We start from the raw sequence: 17,666 nt of genomic DNA, 5'->3' as shown, positions 1-17,666 counted from the left end.
AAAGAGACATGGAGTAGGAAGCAAGAGACTTGGATTCTAGTACTGGTTCCCACCACTAGATAAGCTGTGTGATGCTGAATATGTCACTTAGCCTCTCTGAATCTTAACGTGAGCTCAAAAATGAGAGGAGGAACAAAAATCACTAAGCTCTCTTTCAGTTTGGATCGCCACATGGATATCTAACAGCCACCTCCAACTCAAATTGACCAAAGAACTCTTAATTTCCACTTCTCCAAACACACTCCTTCCCTATCTCAGTAAATGATACTACCATCTACCCAGTTTAAGTAAAAAAAACCTATGAGTTGCCTTTGAATTATGTTTCTTTCACCATCTAAATCTAAGCCATCTGCCAATCCTATTGGTGATACAACCCTAGTCCAGTAATCTCTTCTTTGTACCACTGCCATAGGTTCCTAATCTGTCTTTCTGCCTCCCCTCTTGCCCTCTTTCAGTCTATTTTCCACAGAGCTAAAGTGATATTTAAAACCTAAACCAGATAATATCACTCTCCTACTTGAAACTCCCCAGTGGCTTTTCATCATACTTAGAATGTGATCCAAACTCATGTACCCCTTCATACCCCTCTCCCCCTTATGCTTCAGCTGCACAGCCCTTCTTTGTTTCACTGCCAGTTCACCAAACTCATTTATTGATCTCTTTTCCCCCAGTAGAAATTAATCTCCTCATATTAGGGCCCATTTCCTAGCACAGTGCCTGGTGCATAGAAGGTATGCAGAAAAATCTTGACTGACTGAATACATGAAGAAATAAATATAGACCCATTTTAATGAGATGTCAAAGTGTCTATTAATTACATGAGCCAAGTATTGTGTTGTTATTTTTAAAATGTGAGGACCTATTCATTTTGTCTTCCTTTAATCCTTCATACTGAATGAACATTATTGAGCACGTATGCTTATGCTGAAAATATAACTGGAAATAAAATAATAGTAAAACATTTATAGGTTGGTTTTTTCCCCCTAACCCAAATAGTTCTTAAATTTAGCATTCTCTCCATCTCCTCTCCCACAGTACCACCTTAGTGCCAATCATCATCCTCTCTGGTCTTTTTCCTGGAGGTTCTAGTCTCCCAGTAATGTATTCTCCAGACTGCAGCCAGCGAGCTTTTCAGTCGCTATTATAATCATGCTTGAAAACCTTCAGAGTTTTCATTGTTCTCAGAATATATGAAGACCAGAATGTGGACCACCTCACATCTTGTCAGCCCTCACTCTCCACTCCAGGCCACACTCCCTCACTTCCCTCCGTTCCTCCCGTCCCTCCTGGTTTCTGCCTGCCACCTGGCTGGGAGCCCTAGCTTCCCGCTTCCCGGACAGTTGCACATCACACCTGTTTCGCCTACTTCTTCGGATCTCAGGAGATTGTCCCTTCCTCGGGGAAGCCCTCTCTGGTTAGGCCAAGCCCCATTCCCCATTATACAGCTCCACATCACCTCTCTTTCAGAGCTCTTGTTTTTTAAATGTATACTCCCGAGTATAGCAACCTCATTAACACGCGTTAATGCGACGTGCGCGCAACAGCTATTTGCGGAAGAAAAGCATACAGACTAGCCGCCCAACCACTCCTCGCCCCTCCCCCTAGGGCTCCGGCGCAGCTGTTACGTATTAAGCAGGCGCCGCGAGGAGGGAGATCGCAGGGCGCCTGCGCGATGGGGCACGCATGCGCAGAGGACCGAGTCCGCTGACAGATTCCCGGTGGCGGCGGCAGCAGCGGCGGCCCTGGACTGCGGGGAATGGGAGTTCTAGGTCTCTGACTGAGCACCGCCCCCGCCTCCCTGCCTCCGACATGGCTCAGGAGAAGATGGAGCTAGACCTGGAGCTGCCTCCGGGGACGGGCGGGAGCCCGGCGGAGGGCGGCGGCAATAGCGGCGGCGGGGGCCTCAGGAGGTCTAACAGCGCCCCCCTGATCCACGGCCTCAGTGACACTTCGCCGGTGTTCCAGGCCGAGGCGCCGAGCGCCAGGCGGAACAGCACGACGTTCCCGAACCGCCACGGCCTGCTGCTACCGGCCTCCCCCGTCCGCATGCACAGCAGCCGCTTGCACCAGATCAAACAGGAGGAGGGCATGGACTTGATCAACCGAGAGACGGTCCACGAGCGCGAGGTGCAGAACGCAATGCAGATAAGCCACTCCTGGGAGGAAAGTTTCAGCCTGAGTGACAACGATGTGGAGAAATCCGCCTCCCCGAAGCGCATCGATTTCATTCCGGTGTCACCAGCGCCGTCACCCACCCGGGGAATTGGGAAGCAGTGTTTTTCACCATCCTTGCAAAGTTTTGTGAGTAGCAATGGATTGCCTCCAAGTCCTATTCCCAGCCCAACGACCCGATTTTCTACCCGGAGAAGCCAGAGTCCCATTAATTGCATTAGACCAAGTGTTCTTGGACCATTGAAAAGAAAATGTGAAATGGAAACTGAGTATCAGCCAAAGAGATTTTTCCAGGGCATCACCACCATGCTTTCTTCTGACGTTGCACAGCTGTCAGATCCTGGTGTGTGTGTGTCTTCAGATACCCTTGATGGAAACAGCAGCAGTGCCGGATCTTCTTGTAACTCACCAGCGAAAGTCAGCACTACCACCGACTCTCCTGTGTCGCCTGCCCAAGCGGCCTCTCCGTTTATTCCCGTAGATGAACTTTCATCTAAGTGATTCGCCCACCCATCCTGAGACTCGGTTTTTTTGCAATAGAGAGAAAAATCAAGTTGGAGCAAGCACTGAACTTTGTCGATTAATTTGAGGCTATTTCCTATTTGACCCTTTTCCTTTTTTGGAATTTCCTGAATTGTCGTTATTCTAGAGAACTTTTATGTCAGGTTCCTGCGGATGCCCTTGAATTCAGTGTAGTAATATTTTCAGACGTTTTCCCAATAAGTGTGTTGAAGCATACATCTTTACGCTGCTAATGTGTCTAAATACATATGTTATCCCTTGATTTTTTAAAATAATTGAGAGCTCTATTTATTTATGGGATTATTAAGTTCTGATGCAAATATAAATGTTGAATTAATCAGCATAGTAAACTGATGTTTTAAAATTCCATACTTCATGCCCACACTAATTTTTAATGGTATTTTCAGTGATTGCTAATTTCTATTTGATAAAGAACAACAAGTTACCTATTTACAGCCATTTTTAAAATGTTAGTTATGTCAATCCAGTGGTTGTCTGTTTTACCCAGGAATCCTTGGATATTTAATTTTCTGGGCACAGAAGTGGATGGGAGGGGGAATGATAAAAGAACAAAATATAAGAGTTTGCAACAAATCTTTTAAAATATATAAAAGTAAACGTATTTAAGAAAAAGATTTTCTAATGAAATTTTTAATAATAATTCTAGTAAGTCCTACAAATATAACTACTATACAGAAAATGAATTTTTTTTTTTTGCCAGAAAGTGCATTCTCTTGGGTATAATCCTAAAGTGAAATGGGACAGTGCCTTGCAGTCTTAGCCCACTGTACTTAGGCTGAGGCCAGGTTCTCTCTACCACTGCAAACTTAAAAGTTTTTCAAGTGTAGAAAATGCGTGGGAAGCCCTGTTAAACTTCAGCAGAGCACCCAGGCAGGTAAAACCCTCTCAGTCTTTGATATGCTTTAAAATATCCAATTGTGCCTCAGTGAAAATCCTTGCCAACCAGGAGCCAGAGCAACTTTTGGCTGCTTTTCTGCTCTGCCCATCTGTCAGCTTCCGGGTTTTCCTTGGCTCAGGAAGGAAGCAGCTGTTTCCTTGCCAACAGGTCCTTCCTCTCCACCTCCAACCAAACTAGGGCATCATCAGTTAGACAAAGGTACAGTGTGATTTGGATCTCTGACGGTGAGCAGCAACAGGACTGGATTTGTTTCAGGCACCTCTGTGGTTAAAGCTACAGCTGGAGTTGACTGCCTTGAGGCCATCAGTTAATTAAGGGTCAATAACTTCCAAGAGAGAATCAGTGGAGAGTCACATAGGTAAATCATTATTTAACTTAGGTTTTATTAAAGGTAGAATTGTGAAATGTTCTTCTCTTTGCCTTTTACAATTAAGACAAAAATATGAAAATATTTAATAACAAAGGGTTTTTTTATGTTATACTTCCAATATCTTCCTTAACTTGATAGATAGAAAGAGGGAAAGAATAGTAGACAAAAGGGGAAGGAGAAAAAAAATAAAAGACTAAGAGAGACCAAGACAAAAAGCTCTGGCTTACTTTTTTAAGTTGTTGCCTACAGAGACTTTAACGATTCTGTGGAACTTTTACAACTATGAGAATAAATGGAACTGGTCAACTTTTGACAGTTGCCTCAAGAATTCAGTGAAATTACATCAAGGGTAAGATCGTATCCACAGGATTAAAATTCTCTGTTCTGGTTAATAGTATTCATGTGCTCCAGTCCTGACCTTGTTCCTCAAATTCAAAGCTATATATCCATCTTCCTGTTGGGCACCTGGACCTGCTTCCAGAGGTACTTTGACCTCAGCATCTCCAAAACAAAATTTATTATCTTTTCATTTAACCTGTTCTTGAATTACCTAAATCGATGCCATCGCTATCTAATTTCCTAAACTAGAAGCCATGGGAAGCATCTTTGACTTTCCCTTTTCCCTATCTGTCACATTCAGCTTAATCCACCAAGTCCTGTCTTCTGAAATGAATCTCAAATCTCTCCCCTTCACACTCTCAGTTGCCCCTGATTTAGCTTAAGTTCTGGCCGAAGTGATCTCCCAGCCTATTTTCTTACCTCCCTTTTGGCCCAGACTTCACACTGCCTCTAAAGTGATCTTTCTGAAATGTAGACTTGATTTTTTTACCCTCTTGCTTAAAACTTTATATGCTTCCCTATTTCTTACAGTTTAGGGAACGCTTTCTTTAGCCTGGCGTTTAGTAAGTTCCTCTGTGAACTATTCTCTAACACAGCTTTAATCCTCTCCTCATCCTCTGCCAATACACATCCTTCTTGCTCTGCAAACACTGGACTGCTTGATATTCTATAAATATGCCATGTACTTTCACGTGTTTGTACCTTTGTATAGATTGTTCCTTCTCCCTAATATGCCATTCATATGCTTTTCAGCCAGGCAGATACTTTATTTCTTTATATTGAGTGTGAATTTAACTATGAAATAATGTATACTTGCTGATTATAAAAAAATTTAAACAATGCAGATATCTATATAGAAAAAAATCAAAGTCTGCCTTTTACTATGTAAAATTTGTCTTCCATTCCCATGGGTAATTTCTTTTAATAATTTGGTATATATTGTATAAGTTGTGTTACTCCGCATTTGATGTATATACGTATATAAATTCAGGAAACCAACATGTCATTGACATCTCTCTTCTTTTCTTTCCCCCATGTCTAATCATTCACCAAGTCTTACTGATTTTATCTTCCAGAGTTTTTCTCCTTATTTTCATCTCTACTGCCACCCTGCTCCAGGCTACCATCATTTCCCTCTTAGGCTTCTGAAACAGCCTTCTAAGCCCCATTTGTCCCCATCACATTGACTCTGGTTGGCTACCCATTCATTCTCCGTATAGCAACTAGAGTAATCCTTTTAAAATTGCAGGTCTGATCCTTCCATCATCCAGCTTAAAGCTTTTCATTTGCTTCCTGTTGTTCTTATGGTGTACCAAAATGTATTCATTCTGGCCATGAGGCCCTGTGGGATCTGGCCTTTGCCTTGCCCTCCCCTTGTTTTCTGTGCTCCACCCTACACTGGCTTGCTTGCTTCTTTTTAAATACATCATGTTCTCTCCTATTTTAGGTCCTTTTGCCAGATCCTTTTCCCTGAAGGTATAGAGAAACCTTTATTTCTGTAAGCTTATTTTTCTGTATAGGCCTTAAGTTTTAAATCAGATGAGGCTCTGCAAGTTTAAATAGACAATTTACATTATCACATTCTTGTTCATAACTTCAGTCATTACTATGTAGAATGTAAGGGCTTAGCTCATGTAAGAATTATCCTTCAAAATACATTTTTTTAAAGTGTTAGTATTACTAATCTATAAACTTTCTGCTAGAAGTCCCAAAGCACATATCAACATTTAAAGTACCATTTGTCGCGTGTAGCAAACCTCTATGGTACATTTTCCTTTATTGTGTTTGTTAAAAATACAACGTAAATGGAAAACATAATTAATGGTCACCAAATCTGTAGCTGCTGGATGTCGGAACCTTTAAGCATACGTAAAAGGTTGATGGAATCAAGAGTAACCGGGATCAGGTTGTCTTCCAGTGGTCCACATCTATTAGTTCAGTGGGTTACATAGCTACAGCAAAAGACCACTCTTAGATATTTGGCAGTAAGATGGGGAAAGGATCAAGGTTTCTGAGGGAAACAGGACTGCGTATTTTTTCATGTGGACATGTTTATAGACGAGTAGAGAAAGTATGAAGGTCCAACAGAGACGTGGAAGATGGAGGGATAGTTGCTGGAACGACAAACCAAGAAGATTATGTAACCTGCATTTCCTGGGTAGCATCAGAGAATAGAAGAAAGAGTTGACCTTGGAAAGGAGGTGTGGAAGCATTTTTTTTCCTTTTGAAACAGGAAGGAGAGTGAAAGCCTAGGCAGAGATAATCGGTAAATGTTGACTTGATTTGCTGTTGCAGCAGTTTAGGGGTGTGGAGGAAGGTATATGAAAAGTGGAAAGGATTTATATCCAATTGCTTCTGTTTTCCAGTTATTGAGGAGTCTAGGATATTTGAGGATGGGGCAGGAGTAGATTTGGAAGCTTGAGTGAAATAAAGGTTTAATATTGCCTCTATGAGAATCTGTAAAGGAGTGACTTAAGGGTGAATAGAAGGTTTATATGTTGGATGCCAGGTTGCAGTTCGATGGCAGGTACAAAAGACATGGATTGGATTGACCTCGGTTGGGGTATTGGTTTAGTAGGTACTAGGTAAAGTCCAACTTGAAGCAATTAAGGATTCTGCTGAAAGTGCGGTTGAGTGACTGGCCAAGGCCTTGAGGATGGTAAGAGACGTCAGTAGTGGGTGATGGACTAGGCCACTTCAGCGTCTTACATCACAATCAGTCATGACCAACGGTAGGGGGAATTTAATCTCATACTGACCTCTCACTTTAGCAGTTTTGACCATATTTTTCATGGCTAATTTTGTTCAGTTAGAGAATCAATCCTAAATCAGCAAGCCTTGAGTTCCACTTACTCACTGTAGCCAAGACCGTTCTTTATGCCTTCCCTAACTTGCCATCCAAGTGAAAAATTTTCTTAAAAATGGAAACAACCTTTATATAAAAAATTATAAATACTTGCTACATGTTAGGCACTGATCTAGGTGCTAAACAAATGTGTTATTTCATTTAATATTTATCACTGTTATCTGAGATGAGTGCTATTATTATCTTCATTTTATAAATGAGGAAATGGAGGCACAGAGAGGTTAAGTAACTTGCTCAGGATTCTGAAAGTGGGAGGTAGGCAGCGTATGGTAGTGGTTCAGACACAGACTATGGAGCCAGGTGGCTGTGGTAAGGATTAAGTGGGTCACTATGTGTGAAGTCCTTACAAAAATGCTGGACAATTTCTGAAGAACTGTCACCTTATCATTGTTATTGTGGCGGTGGTGGTTCTCATTGTTGTCATCTGGCGTGAACTTGCTAAGGAACCTTGTCTTTATCATCCTTGACTGATGAAACTCCTGCTTTCACACTCAGTAACAGGCTAACAGTATATTCTCTACCCTTCGAGGTAGGCTGCCCTTTTCTAAGGTGAGTGTTCTCAGCGTTGGAGAATCTTCCCCTGAGCGGACACTTCCCTCTGTAACTTCCACCATTTAATTCAAGCCCAGCTCTCTGGAAAATGCAGAACAAGCCTTATCTCTCTTTTTTAGATGATAGCCCTCCCTTCACAAGTCAGAAACACTGATCTCTCTGTAATTACCTCTTCTTGCTTCTGGGTTTGAGAAATCTCGAGCAGTTTTTTCAGTGTACTTCCTCTGTGAGATAGGGCTATGGTTGCTTGGCAGCAAAGACTTTCACCAGATTGTGATCCCTTTAAGACTGTTTGCTTTCCCTAGTGGGAAGGCAAGAGATAGCCTAGTAACATGAGCCATTACCAACAACAATAACAATGATGATAATAATAATAATTAGCGCTCATATTTATTGAGCTCTCAATATGGGCCTAGACACTGCGTGCAGTGCCCTGCATGTGTGAGTTCACTTAATCCTCCTGACAGCCCTGTGAGGCAGATGCTATGATTGTTCCCGTTTAACCGATGGGAAAACCAAGTACCTTTTCTTAAGTCTCTATTACTTTCTATTTTTTTTCCTTTTGAATTTAAGTCTTTTTTGTCTTTTCCTTATGAACAGACTTTTGTTCTTATTTGAGATAAAGCCTATTTTCCAGCATGCTAGTTCTGCCACTTCTATGTTAAGTCAAATGATATGTTTATTAAAAATGATGGCTTTAGACATTATAATCATATTAGAAGAAGCTCTCAGGATTTTCTTTTGTAAGAGGTAAAACAAAGTGGTATAGAAGGAAATCATGGTTTATGTATATTTAAACATTTGCTATTTGAAATAAGAAATCCCCAAACCACAAACAAATTTTAGATTATAGTTTATTTCATTTTAAATATATATACATATATATGCTATGTTGTATTTGAGTTACACAGTATCTTTGGTTGTCCTTAGATTATCGTTCCTAGGGAAATGTAAACAGGAACCATTTTGACCCTCTTCTCCCCTGCCCAAAAACCCTGTAAGTTAAAAATATGTCATTTTTAAGAGGAAAAATAACAGCAGGATTTAAAGAATTGAGCCAAAATCTTTTATTATCTAAATAATAACAAGCTTGCTTTCTTTCTCTACAAATGTACACGCACACAGCTGACTGTATTAGCCTTGCTCTGTGTGCTTGGAGCCATCTTTAGCTTTCCTCCCATTTTAGATTTCCTTTTCTCCTCCTCGGGTTTCTTAGGTAGGTAGATTGGACTTTGTAAATTACGTACACACACATGAACAAGTACTATTGGTGAGAGTGTTTCGTGCTTTTATTTTCCATCAACTTTCCAAATTCCAAGTGTTGTCCTAAAAGAGAAATAGGTGTTTGATTCTTGTACCTAAGATCTCTTTGTACCTGATTTCTCTTTGAACTTCTGGAATAAATACTTGGGGAGCTGTGAAAATCACTCATTAACAAGTTCTAAGGTAGTATGACTGAAACTAGAGAACAGAGAACCTACTGCTTTTATTTACCTGCGAAAGTTCAGTTCTCTGTCAGTGCCAGGGACAGTTCTGGTTCTTTTCCAGTTGCCTACAATGGTCTTCCAAAGCAAACGAACATCTAAGGCTTGGCCAGCGAGGCATGTTGTGAAAGAAGATGATTGAGAAAGATCTTTTGTGCCCTCGCAAAGTAAAATGGTTGCTTGAAGTATCCGTTCCTGTGATTCAGGCAATCCCACCCCCTCTCTTTAAGGACAAAGAAGGATTTTACTGTTACAATGCCAAGAGGATTACCGGAACTCCAGAGCAACAAGTAGCTATTGAGTGTTGGTATCTTTTAGAAAGAAAAATATGAGATGTTCAGGAGGGAAGGGGAGTGGGGAGATGATGGATGGATTGGGTATTTCCTTTGTCAGGTGAGCCCTTTCTTGAACTAGAATCGTGAGCTCCCTGTTGAGGAGAGAGTGACACTGGTGGGGGCTTTCTTCATGAACATTTCTTAACCCTTTGTTCCACTTCATTTGGGATTTGGAGTTGAATCCGAATGTGTTTAAGAGTTTCTCTGAGCATCTTTGCCTTACTTAATGTTCTCTTCTTTTGAGTCTTCTGAAAAAATTGTAAATAATGATAATTATCAGGTTGCTTTGAGTCACGAATTAAAATTCTTGGCGCACTTTACCTTACCAATTTATACTAGGTTTCTAACTCTGAATTAAAATTTTATACCTATCTATATAGTCTTTCTCAAGGCCCCCTTTTACCATACTTCTTGCTGCCAGATATTTTTAAAATGCAAACCTGAAATGGAACTTTAATGGCTACCCCTTAACTTCAAGATTAAGTCAAACGTGCAGTATGAGTGAAAGAAGACCTCTCTACCTCCACATATCCGCTGAACTCCAGGACTCAAGCCCCTCTGAGCTGCCTGAGGTTCCCCAAGGCTTCATGCTCCCGTGTACTGGCTGTGCTTTGACAAGCTGTGTCCTCTGCTTAGAATGGCTCTTCCTCTCTTCTTTGTCTACAGTCCCTACCAACTCTTTCCGTAACTACTACTTAAAAACCTAGCCCAAGGGGCACAGCTTCTGGAAAGTCTTTCCTGATGGCCCCTCCTCTCCAGCCTTGGTCAATTAGATGGCCTTCTTCTGTGATCCTTTGTACCCAGAGCTTCCTTCTATAGAGGCAATTAATGGGCTGAATTGTACTTGAGTTACACACAGTATCCTTGGTTGTCCTTAGATTATCGTTCCTAGGATTACAAACCATTTGTCTGGTTTCTTCTCTTTGCCCTGTGCAAAAACAAAGCTTTAGCCTTTTACTTATGTCCCTACTGCTTGTGCTAGCCCAGTATAGTTACTCAAATTTGTACTGAGTGGATGATTAATGGATGGATATATGGATGAACAAATGGCACAGATTTTTTTTTTTTTTTTGAGGAAGATTAGCCCTGAGCTAACTGCTGCCAATCCTCCTCTTTTTACTGAGGAAGACTGGCCCTGAGCTAACATCCATGCCCACCTTCCTCTACTTTATATGTGAGATGCCTGCCACAGCATGGCTTGCCAAGTGGTGCCATGTCTGCACCCGGGATCCGAACCGGCGAACCCCTGGCCGCCGAAGCAGAACGTGCACACTTAACCGCTGTGCCACTGGGCCGGCCCCTGGCACAGATTTTTTAAGAGAAAGGAATGTAGTAAGATTCTTAGTGGAACAAGTCTATCACATGACCAGGCTCTTTATAGTTTGCTAAGAGACTGGAAATTCATTCACTAAGCAATTTCAATTAGAGTACCTGTTATGTGCCTCACACTGGCTGGTCTCATAGGATACATCAGTGTACAAAACAAAGACTCTTGCCCTGTGGAGCACACATTCTGCTTATATTGTAACAGGGCAGAGGGAGGGGTGACAAACGTAATAAGTAAATTACGTGATATATATAGTGAGCAACAGCAAGGAGGTCAGGGTGGCTGGAGCCGAGTTCTTGAAGGGAAAAATAGTTGGAGGGGGCTTAGAGAGGTGGGTGGGGGTGGGGATTGTTGCAAACACGGATGGCATAGGGTCTTGTGAGCCACTGAAGGACCTTGGCTTTGATTATAAGAGATGGAGAGCCATTGCAGGAGTTTGAGCATAGATGTGGCATGATCTGTCTTAGGTTTTAAAAGGAACACTCTTGCTGTGTTGACAGTAGACAATGAGGGGCAGTGGTAGAAGCGGGGGCACCCATTAGGAGGCTTTCCAGGAATCTAGGTAAGAGGTGATGGCGGCTTGATGAGGGTCATAGTGGAGGTGAGGAGAAGTGGTTAAATTCCAGATGTGTTTTGAAGGTAGAGCCAACAGATTTTCCTGACAAATTTAAGGTGGGAGTGAGAAAGAGAAATGTTAAGGATAATACCAAAGTTCAGGGCCTGAGGAACGGGAAGGATGGAGTTGCCATCAACTGAGCTGTGGAAATCTGTGAATGAAGTAGGATTTGTCTTTTCTGGGTGTGTGAGAGTCCGGGCATCAGAAGCTCAGTTGGGGATATGTTAAGTAAATGATCCTCATTGGACATTCAAGTAGAGATGCCAAGTAGGCAGTTAGATCTCTCAGTCTGGAGTTCAGGAAAGAGAGCTGGGCTGGAAGTACACAATTGGAAGCCACCTGCCTGTGATCATATTTAAAGTCAGGAATACGTGACATCACTAAGGGTCACGTGAATGTGTGTCAAGAAGAGAAGAATAAAGGGCTGCCCCTGTGGCGTAGTGGTTAAGCTCATGCCCTCCGCTTTGGCGGCCCGGAGTTTGCAGGTTCAAATCCTGGGCGCAGACCTAGCACCATTAGTCAAGCTACACTCTGGTGGCATCCCACCTAAAATAGAAGAAGATTGGCACAGATGTTAGCTCAGGGCCACTCTTCCTCAAGCAAAAAGAGGAAGATTGGCAACAAGTGTTAGCTCAGGTCCAATCTTCCTCACACACACACACACAAAGAATAGAAGAATAAGAACTGAGACTTGGAGCATCCTGGGACATTAAGAGGTCAGGAAAAGGACACTGAGAAGGAGCAACCAGGAGGTAGGAAACCAAGAGAGCGGGTTGTCCTAGAAACTCTGTAAAGAGAATGTGTGAAAGAGGATAGAGCGATCAAGTGTGTCAGTTGCAGTTGATCTGACAAGGAAGGTGAGGACTGACCATTGAGCACTGGATTTAGCAACGTGTAAGTTACAGGTCACCTTGGTAAGAGTCATTTCATTGGAGTGGTGGGCTGGAAGCCTGATTAGAGTAGGTTTAAGAGAGAATAGGATGAGCAGAATTGGAGAGAGCCAGATGGCTGAAGAAAAAGATTGAGGTCTTTTAGATCCTTGAGGATAAAGAGAAACGGAAGTAAGAAGTCATGCCCCTCCCTTTCTTATTGGTAAATTGTTATTAAGGGTTTCATAAGAAATATCCCTTTGCATATATGTGATTATAATTTCGGATAAAACTTAGGCCAAATGAAACAATTTTCTTTTCTTTTTCTTGGCATTATTGCGGCGGGAAAAATCTGTAAGTAAATATTTTTATTCCAAACAGGAGTAAACTCTTCAAGCAAAAGGCTTTCTGATTCACTTCCTTCATGAATTTGTCTGGTTCATTTTATTCCCTTGTCACCTATTTCCCTTGATGGCTTTTTTCCACTTATAAATTGAAATTTAGTTCCACAACTGTGACACAATTATTTCTTTAAGTTTGGCCCAGTTTCTTAACCCAGAGACATTTTCCTCTTCAGTGAGTGCTGTGAATTTTTTTTTAAAGTAGTTCATTGTCCTCTTAGGTTTTATTTAGAGATAGATCTTTCTGTCCTTATTCCTTTTCAAAATTATTGCTGAACGGTGAGAGAGGAGAGAAGCGGTAATGATAAGAAAGCAAGCAAGCTTTCTTTGCCTTGAATTGCTCCGATTTCATTCCAATCATAAAATATGGTCAAGTTCATTTTTGTGGGTTGGGCCATCTGTCCCAGTCCTTTATAGAAGAGGACTGAGGGACATCCAAGCCTTATTTGTACCAAGAGGGAAGAATGCCTTCTCCTGGAACGACTTCTCTCTCCTGATACTGCATTTCTGCCTTCCAAGACTCCAGTCAAGTACTCCTCACTCCGTGGAGCCCCCTCTGCTTCTCCTGGCTCCAGGTAGCGCTGGTTTCCTCTGAGTCACTGCACTGCCTGCTGCTGTAGCCCTTCCTTTGTTGGGGGGCGGGGGGCCGGTGGCGGGATGCAACGTAATGGTTAAAGGCACAGCCTCTGCAGACTGGTAGAACTGCATTCCAACCTAGCCTCCCCACTTCCCAGCTTTGTGATTTTAAGCAAATTGCTTAATCTTTGTGTGCCTTGATCTTTTCACCTGTTAAATGGGGAGTAGTTCCTACCTCAAAAGTATTAAGGATTAGAGGGGATAAGTCACGTAAAATTATTTACTATCAGAAAACTGATAACTTGAAACAATGGAGACCTGAAGAATCTATACACGTAATATATGCAATAATCCCCTATCTTTATGGCAGATTTCCTAAAAGAAAGGGACAATGGCTTTCATATCTTTCCTAATACCAATTCTTATCTGTAGAAAGAGCTCAGCCAGTGTTATTAATGGTGATAGATGGTGCTTGGGAAACGTGGAATGTTTGCTCATGGAAAACGGTGATATGCGTGTCATAATGGATTCATTGTTGCACATTAGTGAGTGTGTTAAGCTTTAGGAAATCTTACAGATGAAAACTCTTAGAATACACAGTCTAGGGAAGTGATGTTGCAATTTTGATGGTATATGATGTCAGTAAGCTTTCCTTTTAGTTTTCCTAACACTCATGAAAATTGCTGGGTTTTTTCCTTCTTATTCACATTTCACATTCCAGAATACAGAAATTTGCTTAAACTTGAACACAGTCCATTAAATTCTGTATATTTAGGAAAGAAACTTAGGTGACATTTACTTTTAAGCAACTTTTCATAAGTCATGTATTTTAATAATGTGAAAAAAAGATTAGATAGAAGGAAAGAACCAAATAGGTTAAAACAAACAAATTACACCTTCTAATGATAAAAGCAATACAGGTTAATTTTAGAAACTTTAGAAAATTCCAATAAGCAAAAAGAAGTACACTTCACTGAGATGCCACTGTTTACACTCCCATGTGTGTTTGTTCCAGGCTTTTTATGTGATTAAATATGCCTATGTAATTTTCACACAAAAATGGCATCATACTGTATGGTTAGCTCCGTCAACTACTTTTTCCATGTAGTATAAAGTGAATGTTTTCAATATCCTTCTGCATCATTTTACCCTCTCTGGCTGTACTGTAGTATAGTTAACCAACTGTTTTTGGCTGTTTAGGGCATTTTTAGTTTTTTCTCATTTACAAACAATGTTCTGATGTATATTTAAACATCTAAAATTTAAAGACGACAAAGTTTGCTTGGACTTGCCAATATAAAATAGCTGGCATGTTAACTTCAATTCAATTGTGCCCATTTTTAAAACATTCTTTTCCAAGTCAGTATTGGGTGATTTATTTGATGGTCATGTTTGGAGCTCCTGTGTGTGACTGAAAAAAAAAAAAGTATAGTTCTCTGAAAATAATGTGAATTTCAGATCTTTTTCATGAATCTAAGACAAACTTTTCCTCATTTGCTCCAAACTAGAGAGTTCTGATAATATCATCAGGAAAATGTTGCTCTGGAGTCTTTATCTCCTAAACTAGACCTGTCTGTAATTCAGCGTTAGTGAGGTCGCCAGTAGCTCAGTTATACTGTTCTGTCGTTTCAGTGGAAGAAAATGTGGAGCATGTGGGTGCGTAGGTGGGTGGTGATGGAGGAGGAGGCCAGAGTTAGATAGATATCTTCCCCTCCTGACTGAAGGTCACCACCGTTTCCATCTTTCATAGCTAACAACTTGAGATCCCACATTTTCTAAGTTAGTCAAGATATCAAATACTGCCTCCAGCTGCCCATTGCAACATCTCAGAAATCTTGACATTAAAATTAGCATATTTCTGTTTCATGCATCTAGAAATGACCCGAAAATCCTTAATAACATCGTGTTTGTCAATCTTAGCGTTATAAAATATGGGCACCAAATTTATAGATCCTAGGAGAAGGCATGATAGAGATGATTTAATCATTCATTTTTGAAATAAATGTCCCATGAATACCTACTAGTGCCAGGCACTGTGCTTAGGGCTGGTGTTACAGACAGGAGTGAGCACGTCCTTAGGCTGCTCTAGGTGGGGTACACACACATACAAATAAAAAAACCAACAGTGCTTTGTCATACTTTATTGCAGTATATAACAGACTTATTTTCCAAGATGCTACAGGAATCCAGAGGAAAGAAAGAACAAAGGTGTTTACAAAAGAAGCAACTCTTTAGCAGGTTGATAAGTGGCTAGGCATTCTCCATGGAGACAAGGGGAATGTGGAAAGTGTCCTGCAATGTGTGCAAGGGACGGAGTATAGTCTAGGAATTTCCAGCAAACAAGAATTGCAATGTTCATTTAAAACAAATAATTAATTCTTGAGTTAAGTTAAAAAAATTTTTTACTAACAATGTTTTCTTATTTCTCTATATTTCTGTTTGATTAAAAAACCTAATTGTTTGTTTATTCCTTTTTAGGAAATTATTCAATCATTTGATCATAGGAGTAAATGAAATGGACGTGGCTTAATAAGGTGTTCTTGTAACTACTTGCTTATCTCGGTGACATACTGTTTTCCTGCCTTGGATTTAATAGCTTAGAAATTATAGCTGCAGATTCACAAAGAGATAGAATAGACAAAGAATATGTAGTTTGAATTATCTGCTAAATTTTTCATGCCCTTAGTGATACTCCAAAGCATGATCAAGATCACTGTACACATCTGTTCGTCTCAGCATTGGAAAAGCCTTGGGCTGTACATTCTGAGATTTCAAACAAAGTAGATTTATAGTGGAAAGGAACCAGAGGTTTAGACTAAATAGATATGTTGTAAGAGAGCCATAATGATCTTATTTAAATATTTTCCACATTAAATAAGGCATGTAGTACTGTTATGTTACCGACATGATTTTTTTTAATAAACGAATTTGCATCCATGATAGCTTTTCAAAATTTCTCCATGGAGTTCTCCATAACAGCCAATGTGAATACTTGAAGAAAATAATCTATTGGAGCCCAGATTAAAATTAAACTTCCTCAAAGTGTAATAATTCCTTCATTAATTTTAAGCTTGTTTCATAAGCAAGGATTTTTTTTTTTTTTAATTTTAGGAAGCCTAATTAACAAAAGTCTGGAGAGTGAGAGGGGTGAATATCTAGTATGGGTGTCCATTGTTCACTTGGTGAATAGTTCGTGAGTACCTACTAAGGTCCACACACTGAGCCTTCATTAACAATTTTACCTCTAGTTTCAAACAGCCATGTTATTCCCCCGGCTTCCTGGAGTTTATATTATAGCCAGGGAAGATAGACCAAAAATAAATAAACAGAGAGAGAGACAAATAATGAAATCATTGCCAGTTACAATGAAGGTTAGGCAGGAAATACACAACGGGCTGAGACAAGCCCCTACTTTGGATGGGGTGGTCGGGGAGAAGCATCACAGGCTGGGAGTAGCATGTGCAGAGTCCTTGAGCAAGAAAGACCTGGTGTGTTTGAGGAATGGACATCAGGCTCTAGGGAGGCTGGAGCCCAGAGAGTTGGGGAAGAACAGTGTAAGATGACAATGAAGGGCAAGTTGGGCAGCGGATCATGCAGCGTCTTACAGGCTGTAGTAAGGAGTTTGTATTTTATTCTAAATGCAGTGGGAAGACATTAAAGGATTTTACACGAGGGACTAAGCTGAACAGATTTCCTTTTTATGATCATTCATGCCTTGTAGAGAATGGAAGCAAGGAGACCAGTTAGGAGGCTGTTGTATTAGTCCAGGCAAAAGATGCTGGTAACGGGGCTGAGAGCGAGCGAGGATGGCGAGGAGAAGGTGGTTATGAGAAATCAGCAGGACTTAAGGAAGGGCATGGTGAGGGGGAGAGAGGGAAATCAAGGATGACTCCTAGTTTACTGACTTGAGTAGGAAGGGGAATGGAGTGATATTGAATGAGATGGGGATGTCAGAAGGGGCAGGAGTAGAAGTGTTTGGCGTCTGTCTATGTCATATTATGGGTCTAACATGCTTGTGAGAAACCCAAGGGGAGATGTCAGCTGTGCATGTGAGTCCAAAGCTAAGGAAAGATCTGGGCTCTGGCTAAAGTTATATTTGAGGTGACCACACTGCCCATCAGTATGTTGGCTTTAATAGATTTTTCAAGAAAGCATTAAGAGTGTAATTGATAACGCTGAAACTCGCTGTGTGTAGTACACACCCTCTCTTCATCAGGGGCTCAATTAGGGCACTTGTCAGTCATGAAGATGAATGAAGTCCTCTTTGGTGACCCTTCTGTTATTCCAAATACCTTACTTAGCATGGCATACAAGGCCT

General features: G+C 41.0%; 2 protein-coding genes across 8 annotated transcripts in view; both read left to right on the top strand.

The window, feature by feature from the left end:
- Nucleotides 1-17,666, top strand: part of PIP5K1B (phosphatidylinositol-4-phosphate 5-kinase type 1 beta) — a 279,387-nt gene that overhangs the window by 69,485 nt on the left and 192,236 nt on the right. Inside the window, exon 1 of one of the 7 annotated variants that reach the window (XM_023627255.2) lies at nt 13,107-13,347. The exons of the other annotated variants lie outside the window; for them this stretch is intronic. The gene's annotated coding sequence lies outside the window, so the exon portion shown is untranslated. Of the gene's footprint in view, nt 1-13,106; nt 13,348-17,666 lie in introns of those variants that run through there. 7 annotated transcript variants of the gene reach the window in all.
- PABIR1 (PP2A Aalpha (PPP2R1A) and B55A (PPP2R2A) interacting phosphatase regulator 1) lies at nt 561-4,294 on the top strand. The gene has a single exon (XM_014735421.3). The coding sequence runs from the start codon at nt 1,684-1,686 to the stop codon at nt 2,671-2,673; it is 990 nt and encodes a 329-aa protein (XP_014590907.2). The 5' UTR covers nt 561-1,683; the 3' UTR covers nt 2,674-4,294.

Source organism: Equus caballus, chromosome 23 (assembly GCF_041296265.1).
Source record: "Equus caballus isolate H_3958 breed thoroughbred chromosome 23, TB-T2T, whole genome shotgun sequence".
NCBI classification, from domain to species: Eukaryota; Metazoa; Chordata; class Mammalia; order Perissodactyla; family Equidae; genus Equus; species Equus caballus.
Note: the sequence above shows the minus strand (reverse complement) of the source record. Positions and strands in the feature narration are given on the sequence as shown.